The sequence below is a fragment of the Camelus dromedarius genome, chromosome 4, assembly GCF_036321535.1.
Source record: "Camelus dromedarius isolate mCamDro1 chromosome 4, mCamDro1.pat, whole genome shotgun sequence".
NCBI lineage: Eukaryota > Metazoa > Chordata > Mammalia > Artiodactyla > Camelidae > Camelus > Camelus dromedarius.
In genome coordinates, this window is record NC_087439.1 from 7,961,557 (window position 1) to 7,973,668 (window position 12,112).

General features: G+C 45.8%; 1 protein-coding gene across 1 annotated transcript in view; it reads right to left on the bottom strand.

Annotated features, from left to right (window-relative positions):
- CNTNAP5 (contactin associated protein family member 5) overlaps positions 1-12,112 on the bottom strand; it is a 741,033-nt gene that overhangs the window by 319,732 nt on the left and 409,189 nt on the right. Inside the window, exons 9-10 of the mRNA XM_010979356.3 lie at positions 7,299-7,448; positions 4,184-4,355 (exon numbers count right to left, since the gene is read on the bottom strand). Coding sequence (XP_010977658.3) covers positions 4,184-4,355; positions 7,299-7,448 — 322 coding nt within the window. The remainder of the gene's footprint in view (positions 1-4,183; positions 4,356-7,298; positions 7,449-12,112) is intronic.

Here is a 12,112-nt window from a genome sequence, read left to right on the forward strand (position 1 = left end):
ATGACTGACATATCCAGCTCAGATCCTTTCGAGTAGATAGTGGAAGGGAGACAGGAGGGAAGGGGGCCTGGCACACTGCTAACAGAATGATACAGCCCTCAAGGCTAGGACAAAAACCGGATAAAACCAACTAGGCCCAAGATGGTGCAGGGTTTGACTTCCAGTGGACCTTAAGACTAATTACACGCTCCCTGTAATATATATCAGCTGCTAAATGACACACCCACAGGCACCATGACAGTTCTGAGGCTGACCATAAAAGGCCAAAAAGTGGATCGTGGCCCAGTTCCTGGAAATCCCAACCCCTTCCCCCAAATGGTTGGAATAATCCTCTCACTTGTTACCATATGAAATTGCCCCGCCCATAAACCCCAACCACCCCCACACCCCTGGGGCTGCTCTTGTCTTCTGAGATGGATGCATTCTGCCTGTGGAGTGTGTATCTCTCTAAATAAACCTATTTGTACACTACCATGGCTTGTTCTTGGAACTCTTTTCTGTGAGAACCCAAGGACCCTCACTTGGAGGCCTGTCCCAGGACCTCACCCAAGACCTGGGATGTGACCATCTCTCGCTCCCCCCATTTCCTGCAACACAAGGGAGAGAACCCTGGCAGTGTCTAACCCTGGACAGCAATTTCAACCCTGTGACCATGGAAAAGTGGACATAATCCCTTGGTCTTAGTTTATCCCCTCTTCCAAAAACAGGGCTATGAATCATCTCATTCTCCCATGCCTTCGACAGCCCTCTCTCTCCACATCTTCTTCTACTCAAGTATGTGCGTAAGACTGCCTTGGTCATTCACTCAATGTCTGTCTCTGAGGTTGAATAACCTAGGTGTGATTTTGCTCCATGGTAGTTTAGAACATCATGTCTCCCATATTTCAAGCCCAAGGGGTTGCAGCTCATGAAGAACAGTGCTTTGGGCTTGAGAACAAGGGACTGGAGATGAGCCGGCAAAGGAGGGATCACGGCTGCACATCATATACTAGAGGTTTCGAAAGACTACTGAAAGTGCCTGGGGTCTGTTGGGTCCCAGCTGTGACTCCCACAAGAGCGCACTACCTCCTTCTCCCAGCCTGTCCTTGGATCGTCAGTCACTGGGCAGGTCCCTTGACAAAGCCTCCTAAAGCCAGAACTGTCTCTGCTGCCAGAGCTGTGGACCAGCCCAGCTATTCCACCTCCTTTCCTTCCTGAGGCCAGAAGATTCAGCAATTTGCTCATCCTTGAGATGCATACTGTTAGTTTAAATCCTTTAGTCCCTGAGAAGGAACCCTCCCAACTGTGACACAAGACTTGTCTCCAGGTTGATGAGTGAACTTGTGTCATCTCAAAGGGAACCTGCTTGAAGGACGCCCCTGGAGGGAACTCGAGATTTTTGACAGCTGTGTGCCTCTTCTGTGAATACCACCTCAGTTTTCACTGAGGTCTTCCCACAGCGGAAGAGGCCCATTGGGGCCAGCAAAGAAAGGACACTGAAAGGACTGGAGGGGAGGGTGTAGCTCAAGCGGTAGAGCGCATGCTTAGCATGCACAAGGTCCTGAGTTCAATCCCCAGTACCTCCTCTAAAAATAAATACATAAATGAACCTAATTACTTTCTTCCACACCAAAAAAGTTTAAAAAAAAAAATGCAATATCCTGAAAGGACTGGTTTCCTCTGCGCAGACAGGTCCGCTCCCTCTGAGGGAGGAGAGGGCGTGGTGGGATGGTCAGGGAATGATGCCTGGCTCTCTATAACCCAAGAGGAGGGTGCGGTCTAGGGGAGGAGAGGCAGTCAGGCCAGATCAGAATCTGAACTTTCCAGACAGGAGCAAATGTAGATGAAATCACAGTCAGACTGTTCCTACCCCACCGTGGCCCACCGCACCCCATCCCCGCTCCAAATGGTCAGCTCCTTGAAGGCAAAACTTTGCACATGCCCTTAAATCACATTCGCATTGATGAACACATTCAAAATAACATACAAAACTCAGAAGCCACCTGCTTTTCTAACCCCTGCCTCCCTCTCCACCAAATGTTACATATAAGTTCAAGAAATAATTAAGCACAGCTTTTTTTTTTTTTTTTTACCAGTTTCCTTATGTTAGAGACACTGTCTGGTAAATCAAGAAAAATGTCCCATTTCCCCACTAAACTAAACACAATCCCCGATTATATAATTAACCAAAACACAGTTGTATGTAATGCAATTATACAGACTACAATTACACAAAAGTAATGATGCAGTGTCGATGGCAGTGGCTTCCAAGTAATCAGAAATAATGAGCACTTCCTCGATTAGAAATTAAGTTCGCATAAGAGATCCCTATTGATACATGTTCCCTGAATTGATGTACACTTTGCAAAAGGCCGTCCAGGCTGGTGAAGTCAGATGCTTCCCCCACGCCATTAATAAAGCCTAGAGGATGACAGCCATTCCATGCAGTATCTTTTATTCCGAGGTCTCTAAACTAGCACATTCTAATGAAGCGTACAGTTTATTACCCACTTTTCCAGCTGGTCAAACAGAAACAGAAATGGAGCAGAAGAGTCTGGAAGTCTGTGTGATTTGCTGAAGATCCCAGGTGTGGTGGTATTAATAGAGAAACATGGATATAATATTCCACCAAATGGTACCCAGCATTCCACACAGGAGAGATGGTGGTCTGCACAGGTGATTCCTGGGATGCTCAGAAGCACCTGTCACTTCTCATCATGGCCCTCCTGGACTGGGGCAGTCACCTCTCTACCTCCAGGCTGGTTTCTTTGCCAAATCCGTGCTTGTCACTTTTCCTGAGCACTCGTTTCCCTACACAAACCTGACTACCTTCCTTCCTGATGCCTCCTAGAGCGTGATGCTAAATTCTGCAGCAGACGGAAGTCCTCATAATTGGTACCAACCCACCTGCCTAGCCATACTCTCATCATGCGCTCAACCACCATGACCCTACCATCCCCACTGAGGTACATTTTACCGAATCGAAGACACCGCTCATAGTAACACATGCCATTATTTTATAGGCTCCTAAGAAAAAGAAATACGGCCAATTAAACTATTCTACACCATCCATGGTAAAATGAACCCCAATATTAGAGATTTTTAAATGAAAAGGAAGTTTCTTGAGTTGATGAAATGCAAGCTATATCCCATCCACACCCAGCCACCTGTTTCTCCACTGACACCCCCACTCCTCAGCCAAGTCTGCCTGTCCTTTAAGATTCAGCTCAACATCACTTCCTGAAAACCTTCCTGACTTCACGTCCCCAAGGCCACACTAAGTTGCAGCTGTCACAGGTCCCACAAACAGGGGTGCACTTCCGGGTCATTTGCAGCATGTGATGGTGATGGCTAATTTGTTCTCTGACGAAACAGGAGCAGAGACTTGACATCACCAACACACAGACAAGCACTTAACACGTTGTCTTCACCCACTCAACACATGGTGTTTTGACCAAGGTAAGTGGAATTTGAAGAGTGAAAGAAGTCAGGTGCTAGAGAACAAACACAGGGGACGAGATAAACCTTGCTGAAAATTCAGAATCCATCCTCTTTAAATTGCTTTGAATCTAGAAATTGCAAATATTAAGAGGAGCCAGCGCCCAGGAGAAACGAATAGAGAAAGTGACCTCGGGCTAGATTTGTAGGATGCAGAATGAAAGTGTTGGCTGGCTGTCCAGGGCCTGGTCTCCCCTACCCAGAGACACAGTGACTTAGGGGTGGTGACAGCAAAGATGATCCCCCCGGGGTCACCGTGTGCTATGAGCTCAGCCAAAACCTCTGTTAAAGGAGTCCCTCCCAGGGGGCCCGGCATCCATCCATCCATCCATTAAGGAAGCCCCTCACTGCAGTAAGGAATGAATCGGAGAGAACTAACTCCTCCCCCCTTGCTGCCTTCCTCTTAACTTCAAAGTAATCAAATGTTGTTTACGCATAAAAGTTTAATCCTTCCACAAATTTGTATTTTGATTTAATTTGCATATCCCATTTACTGCGAGTCAACATGAAGAGAGACTCAACTAATTTAAACCATTTTTCTCTGGGCCTGAAATCCTTTTAGAGAGATTTTTCCATTAGGCGACTCAATTATGTCTCCTGTGGCTGATGTCAGTGGATTCGAATTCTGGTTAAAGAAACTCATATTGAAAACAGTGAGAATGGGGGTGGGGGGCAGGGAGAACAGAGGAGAAGAGACAATAATTACCTGTCTTTGATGCTACACAGATCAATGTGTAAATCACTAAAATTCCCCAGGGAACCTTGCTGAACTGGAATGAGGTCCTTGGGTTGGTTATCGATAAAGATGAGCCTCATGCAGCCTTGGAAAGCCTTAATGGGGTTTAAACATTGGGAATCGGTGAGATTGTCAGGGCACCCTGCGGGACAGAGAAAAACACGAAGAAGAATCCTGAAATGATCAGTCATTGCTTCAGCGACCTACTGATGGAAGACCTTGAGGTCTAATTATTTGGGTGTTTTTTGCATTCACAGCAGTGCACACATTTTGTAAATCCTAGCCTTCTCAGAGAGGGGACAACACCGGTACACAGTGGGGCATACTCCATCACTCTATAGAACAGAAAACACAATGTATTCAAGGAAATATCAAGAATATTCCATTTGTCTCCAACTTATTTCTTTTTCCCTATTTGTAAGCAATTTGCCAATTTTCTGCGTGGTGTATTTCACTCGTTCCAAGGAGGCAACATGTTATAACTTGGGAATTTCCGTTCTGTCTGGAAATACCTTTTTAAAATTCTTTTTAAGCGATTTTTTTTTTTGGTGGGGGAGGCAGTAATTAGGTTTACTTATTTATTTTTAGAGGAGGCACCGGGGATTGAACCTAGGACCTCACGCATGCTAAGCACGCGCTCTAGCTCTTTGAGCTATCCCCTCCCCCTGGAAACACATTTCTGAATGCACAACTTGATTCTGAATTACACTTTCAAAGAAAATTATGCTTTGAGTAAGAATGGTGGCGGAGTGATTGTCTGGTTAATTGTCAGCATGAACAGGCTTCGTTCCCGAGAAAGGGACACCTAGGAACATAACTGGAATTTTGAAGCAATGGCAAAGCAAATCCAGATGACAGAGGAACTCAGGGTTTAAATGTACAGAGTTACAGGGCTGTAATCACATACATGAAAGGTTAACACCATACCCTTTTAAAGGGTGTTCTTTTAAAAATACACATTAGGCCGATTTAGCATCCCTTGCAACCAGGGCACACCTACCTCTCATTAAGGCAGGTGGAGAGCAAGGCGTGTCTAGGTGCTTGTGATCTTTATAAACTCCATCCCGGTGGTTTTAATAGGTTCAGAGCATATGGGAATGCAAGCTTGAAAACATGGCAATAACCCGTAAATAACTGGAAATTATTTCCACCATCTCTAATAGACAGTGAGTGCCGGGATGGAGCCCAGCAGCTGGCTAACAGCTCACAGTAACACTATAAAATGAAGAGATGCTGCATCTTCTAATTGAGGCTGGAGAGGAAATTTATGTAAGTTGACTATTATTACTCAAACTCATTTTTCACCTTCCTTAAGTTTACAGTCTACGTGTGGGGCATTGGTTTAAACACTCTTCAAGCCACAGATAAATCTTCCCTCCTCTGCCTGGAGCCCCTGAAAACCCACCTCCAAAAACCCTTCTTCAAACGGGGGCAGGGGAGCCACTCTGGCTTTGAGGCACTTCAGATGATTAAGTAACATTATTAATTCAACGTCATTTTCCCCAGAAATAAACAGAAGATTGCTTCTCTCTCTCTGCGGATGAAACATTGCGTGTGATGCTAAATTAAGCAGTCTGCGAGCTCTATATTTTGGGGTCTCCAGGACCTTTCTTCTACAGTGGTTATATCCCTTTTGCCAACATGGAGGACACAGATTTGGGGGGCGAATCCTGGTTCTACTACTCACACCAATTATTTCATCTCTGCAAACACCAGTCTTACTATCTGTAAGATAGGACCGATGGCCCCCACCTCGTAAAGTTACTGTGTGACTTAAATGATGTAAGACACAGAAAACATTTACAGAGAATGGAAGTGTTCCCTTTGGCAAGGAACTGGATATCCAGGCACCCACTGAGAAGATTTGAAGTGAAGGACAGAGGCTCATCCTGAGGCCATAAAATCAAACCACAAAGGTATAGCTCCACGTGGCTTTCCTCCCGCATTGGTGCAAAGTCCCTTTTGTATTTCAAAGCTTAACTGCATGGTGTGGGTAGGAGAGAAGTGATTTGCAAATTCTATTTAAGAGACTGCACTTTGTAATTTTACAGGACACCTCTCTTCTGTTTCCTAATGGAAAAAGGATGGGCCACGGTGGAACGGGCCCAGCTGATGCTCCATATTTACAACAGTTGAAGCCAGTCTGTGCATTCTCAGATAGAAAGCACCACACTATACATTGAAACCCTGATCACACTGACCTCTCCCAGCAACTTTGCTTTGTTTCCCCACATCCCTGATAAGGACCTTCAGGGACCTTGAGTGTCTTGTTCAAGGTCAGACAGCTACTGAGAGTAATTACCCTTTAGAGATTGCTTCTATAATGCAAACAACTAAGTCATCAGATATTAATATTTTTAGTGAAAAACAGCCTTTAAAAAACTAAATAAAAATAGACACACAATTGTAAAAAATGAAGCAAACGCCCTAATCCTATATTTCCATCCGTACCAGCTTGCCCTTGGGTCTTTGTAGGGGTAGGATCTGTACTGCCTGCTCTCTGTGGACTGACAAGTTCATGGGCCTTCTGGGTCCTCCCCAGTCTTAGCTGCCCCACTGCATGGGCACGGCCTCCAGGGACGTGGGGAACGCAAGCACAGGGGATTAAGAAAGCAAACCTGCAGAGCTACGACCGAGAAAGTGGAGGATGCTGGTTGGGTCTTCCTACCAGGATTTTTTTTTTTTTTTCTCTCGCAGGTACTGCTGACTGTTGGCACCCATTCTCCAAGTTTTCAGCTGAGTTTCCTCTTTGGAATGTGATCGCAGAGTTTGGCACGGCTACAGAAATCTCCTTTGGGCGTGTTATGTAACACCGGCTCTTATAGCTAGAGTTATTTTTTTCCCTCAGCACTGACCTAGATAATTTATATTTGTGCAGCTGTGAGAAAGTTTGCTTCTCATTATTTTGGGGCTGTGAGGGTAGGTCTGTGTGTGTGTGTGTGCAGTGTGTGTGGTGTGTGTGGTGTGTGTGCGCTGGGAGGAGAGTCTATTTGATAAAGAAAGAATCGTCCCAGTGAAATCATTGTCCACGCATCCTCCCTCCCTCCCTCCCTTATTGTCAACCTCAAAAGCTGGAGAAGTTTACCTCCAAAGTAGTAGTGGTTTCCAGAATAAATCTGCATCCGGGTGGTGTCCTGAGCCGGTGAGGTGGCATCGTTATCCAGAGTGAGAGTGATGCGGTTCCTCCTGGCAATGATGCTAACTGAGTGCCACAGGCCATCATTCAGGTTGCTGCCTGCAACAGAACCAGGAAGGACAAGCGTAGGGGTGACTGATTCGGGCAGGTGTGGGGGGAGTGGGCTGCCTCCTTGCCTGCGTGGTCCATGTGCATCATCAGACGGGCCCCTCCCTTCTCTGTGCTTAAACCGGCCCCCCAGCCACTTCCCAGCAGTCACCTCTCTTTTCCTTCTTACCACTTAATTCTATTATTTTCTTTCTAAAAAGTGGCTGAACAACTTCAGGCGTGTTTGGTTTAAAAACCAAAGGGCAAAACGCAAATTGGTCTGCACACTACAAACAAAGGTATATAAAACATTAATTGATTGGTTGATAGATGCATGCAGAGTAAAAAGCTAAAAGAAAATTCAGAATGTTCCCAGTGGTTTCTTTAATATTCTGCTAAATTGTATTATTGCTTTAAATTTTGATACATCTTTTAAAAATGTACTTTTTTGTAGAGTTTTATTTTATTGAAGTCTAGTTGATTTACAAGGTTTTGTTGGTTTCTGGTGTACAGCAAAGCGGTTCAGTTATACATACATAGTTATTATTTTTCAGATTCTTTCCCATTACAGGTTATTGCAAGATCTTTGTTTCCAAGGGTTTTTAATCTCTGAGTGGTGAGGTTGTCAGCAATTTTAGTGTTCTCCCATTTGTCTCCACGTGGCTTCTATTTCTTTTTTAGCAAAAAAATAAGCTATTTGTAAAAGCGAACGTAGATGAGGAAAGCTAGATTCCAAGGACATGCTAGGCAGAGGCGTCTCCTGTTGGAGAGAGGTGACAGACTGGTTCGGTTCCAACCTTTTCCCTTAGCTGAGTTACCCACCTGCGCTGAGTTCTGATTGCATCATCTGTAAATACCATCGTTCTCACTGTGTCATTGCTAAAGGGATCAACTGAGATCAAACAGGAAGTTCCTCGGGGCTGTTCGGGCCGTAGTGGGTGTTTATTAAAAGCTAATTTCTCTCTTGTTCTTTGGCCCCAGATGTCTTCGGTGCCCACTACCCCGCTGACCTACCTTGTTAAGGGAAGTACATTGGGAATAAGTCATGAGGGTTTCAACTATTTCCTACAAAATGTTTATCATTGATCAAGGCTCGGTCTGTGCAAAGCGCTTACGGAAGGAAATGTGGTTGTATCAACCAGTCCGGTCACAAAGACTGGTTTGTACCAAGAGCACAGAGAGCCATGCATTTCTTCACCCAGCAGACATTCACTCTGCTCTGCTATGTGTCGAGGTACCTTCCTTTGCTCCTTGCCTCAGCTTCCTCCCCTGCAAAATGGGGAGAATGATCACTCTCACAGGCTATGGTGAGAATTACACCAGTTAACACAGCGGCGCCTGCAGCACAGTACACGGCGCATCTCAAGGAGACAGCAGTGTTACCCAGAACAAACGGCCAGAACAGCAATGACAAAGGGCCCCCAGTGTTTGGGAGCGTGGGTGTGAACACCGTGTGTGCTCTATCCCGGGGTCTTCCCTATTACACGCAAGAGACATACGCAAAGCAGATCAAAACACTATCTTCTGAGAATTTCAGGCTTGGACAGAGAAGCCAGCAAACAACAATCCCACTTGCAAATCTGGGTGAAGCAGTGATGTGAGTACAGAGAAGAGAAGGGGCCTGATTCCACATAAGGATCTGGAAAAGTCTTCCACAGGCGAGGCGGTGACAATTTAGGGAAGCTTAAGACTGAGTAGGCGTGCCCTGATTATCAAGAATTCCAGGGAACAGGGAGCCTGTACAGAGAAGCAAAGGTCTGGGGTGAGAAGCCGGAGGCAGGTGGGAAGGGGGTCTGGTCACCCAGGGGCCTCGCATATGAGGCTAAGCACGGCGTTTCCACAATGTCCTTGGACACAGGACTTTGGACAGCGTGAGCCCATTGGATTAGAATCTCTGGGGATGGGTTCCTAGCATCTGCCTATTTTAAAAGCCCCCTGGATGATGTAACAGGCAGTGAGGAATGTAAATCGCTGCTTTAGGGTCTAAAGTCCACGAGGGATCTTGGTGTGGGAGCAGCAGGCGGGAGGTGCACATGCCAAGGTGCTGGTGTCGCATAAGGGACCGGGGGGGGTGGGGAGTCAAGGCTCCCAGCAGAACCCGGGTGCATCTTACTTGCACAGACCCCAGGGGACAGGGTGATGAGGTGCAGTGAGAATGAAGACTGAGGGCTGGATTAAGAGCTATTTCCAGAGGTAAGGAGCTCAGATTTGGGAGCGCCGCCTGCGGCAGTGCCCAGAAACCCCTCCCGGGAGGGAGGGAAGCTTGCAAAATCAGAGCAGCGTCTGCAGGCTTCTCATAATTGAGCCCTCAAGTGCTGGAGAGGCTGCCCCGGGAAGGTGCAAACCTGCCTTGCAGTGGGGCAGCCTGCCCCATCTGTTCAGAACAGCCCAGATGCAAGGGCCCCTCCCGCCTTTGCAGCCAGCTCCTCGCGCCAGTGTTTGCAGCAACCCTGAACATCTGCTTGGGCTGGAGAGGGAGACCAGGGGCCGCTCAGCCTGGAGGCCCCACTTCCTCCCAAAGGCCAGGGTTTGGGGCCCAACGATAGGGATTCTGCTAATGAGGTAGAAACTCTTGTCAGGTGTTTCCTGATGATAAACATTTGACTTCTGCCAGGGGCACTGGGGGGCACAGCCAGCTGTAGGTCTCCGGTCCTTTTGCCTTCATTTGCATACCAATTTAAATACTTCTGCATAATAAATGAGACTGCCTTTGCAGATAAACTATAGAAGAAGCTGGAAGGGAGTCAGGAACTAGTTCAACACAGAGGGTGAAAAACTAGCCCCTAAGAGCCCAGCTAGGTATCCACAGGGAAGAAGGAACACATGGAGGCCACAGGGAGCATGAAGTCTGGTTAGATACACCATCGAGGCATCGGGCAAGCTACACCGGCCTGGGGAAGAGGTCTGCTTGGTTACAGGGGGTGGGGGTGGGGATGGGAGCTGGAGCACGAGCTGGTGTGTCCTGACTTGGGGGTCCCAATCCCTTCCCACGTCAGAATCCACGTTTCTGTCTTGAAAATCATCCCCTAGTAAGGATTTGCTTGCTGGGTTGTTTGTTTTCTTTTTCCCTTCTTTTTTCCTTTTCAGTCTGCTTTCTTTCCTTTGGATCTGATGGCTTTTGATTTCTTCCACAAGGTCCCTGGTCCCTGCACGGGGAGCCTGTGTGAAGTCTCAGCTTGTAGAAAAGAATCATTAGAACAGGAGTTCTGGACGCTGACCACACAGAGATCACCTGGGGAGCTTCGGAAAAGGCAGGTCCCTGGGCCCCATGCCCGGTTAATTAAAGCAGACTTCTGCGGGCAGCCCCAGGTCTTGGGGCATCAAAGATCCCCAGAGACTCAGCTGTGTGGCCTGGGGCGGGAACTACTCCACGGGAGGTTTCGGGGGAGGAGGGAAAGCAGTTAGGGAAAACAGGACAGCTCAGAGGAGCTGACCAACCCAGACATAGATTCCAGGCAAGCCAAGGTGCCGCAGGTTGCCCTCTAAAACCCGGCTTCTACCTGGCCTCTCTTTTCCCTTCATTCGGTTAATGGACCCAAAATAACACCCCTGGAGATTCTTCAAGGTTTAGTTTTTAAGGTGGCTCTTTTAAAGGTACAGGTTTAAGTGCTATTCATTATTCACAAACTAGGCAAAATCAATTCTATCAGGTTGCTTTCCTCCAAAAATCTCTCCGAGATAATTAGCTCTTAAAAAAAATAGAAGTTTTCAAGGAGAGAGAACAGGAAAGCGTTACTTTGATGGGGAAAAGCCTTTTGGGGTCAAAGAGCAAGATATTTAGGCCCACGTTGGGGTGCTCAGCCCTCATGTGATTTAAAAGCTGAGGCTTAAAAGGTGAGACTTGGGTTCTGGGAAGTTTGTTGGGTGAGGACACACATAAAACTCCTGAACTTTAATGTGATGTGAAATAATATTTGGCTTCCCCAGACCAGCAAAGAATAAAACTCAGTTATACTCCATGTTTGTGGATCCAGAGGGAACCAGGCAATTTCAAAGTTTTGTACGTTCTTGCTGGAAGAGAATATACCAATAAACATCTAAACCCCTAAAACTACCTCCATAATTTTTATTCTGAAGAATGAATCCTAAAACAGTAACAGAGCTGCAGTCAAGGTTTATGGTAAAGGGAGTTTGTGATATCATGATTTATAATTTAAATTTATAATATATATATATATATATATATAATACATATAATATAATATATATAATGTAATATAATTTATAATATAAAAATCCACAGCTCCCAAATATTTCCAGTAAGAATAGTTTGGCTACATCAGATACTATGTATTCAGTAATATGGAATATAATACAATCATTAAAAAGCATAATGCCAAGAATGTTAGTCATATCCTGTTCAGCGAAAAATACTGCACGTAGTATGATTCCCATTTGGTTAAAAATGACAACAAAGAGAAAATACTGGCACGATGTCGAAGGACAGAAACATAGATTTTTTTTCTTATACAAAGTACTAGAATTCTCAAAGTCTTTAAAAAGTAAACGTTTAACTTTTATATTTTTTTTAAACTAGCATAATGTTTAGGCTGAGATAAAGGATAGGAAAACTTTTCATTCTTTTCTACTTCTTAGGCCCCATTGTTTAAAGTGGCTGCTCCCTGGTCCCAGAATTCAGCCTATACATCAGTATGAAAGGTCTTTTACAGACAGGG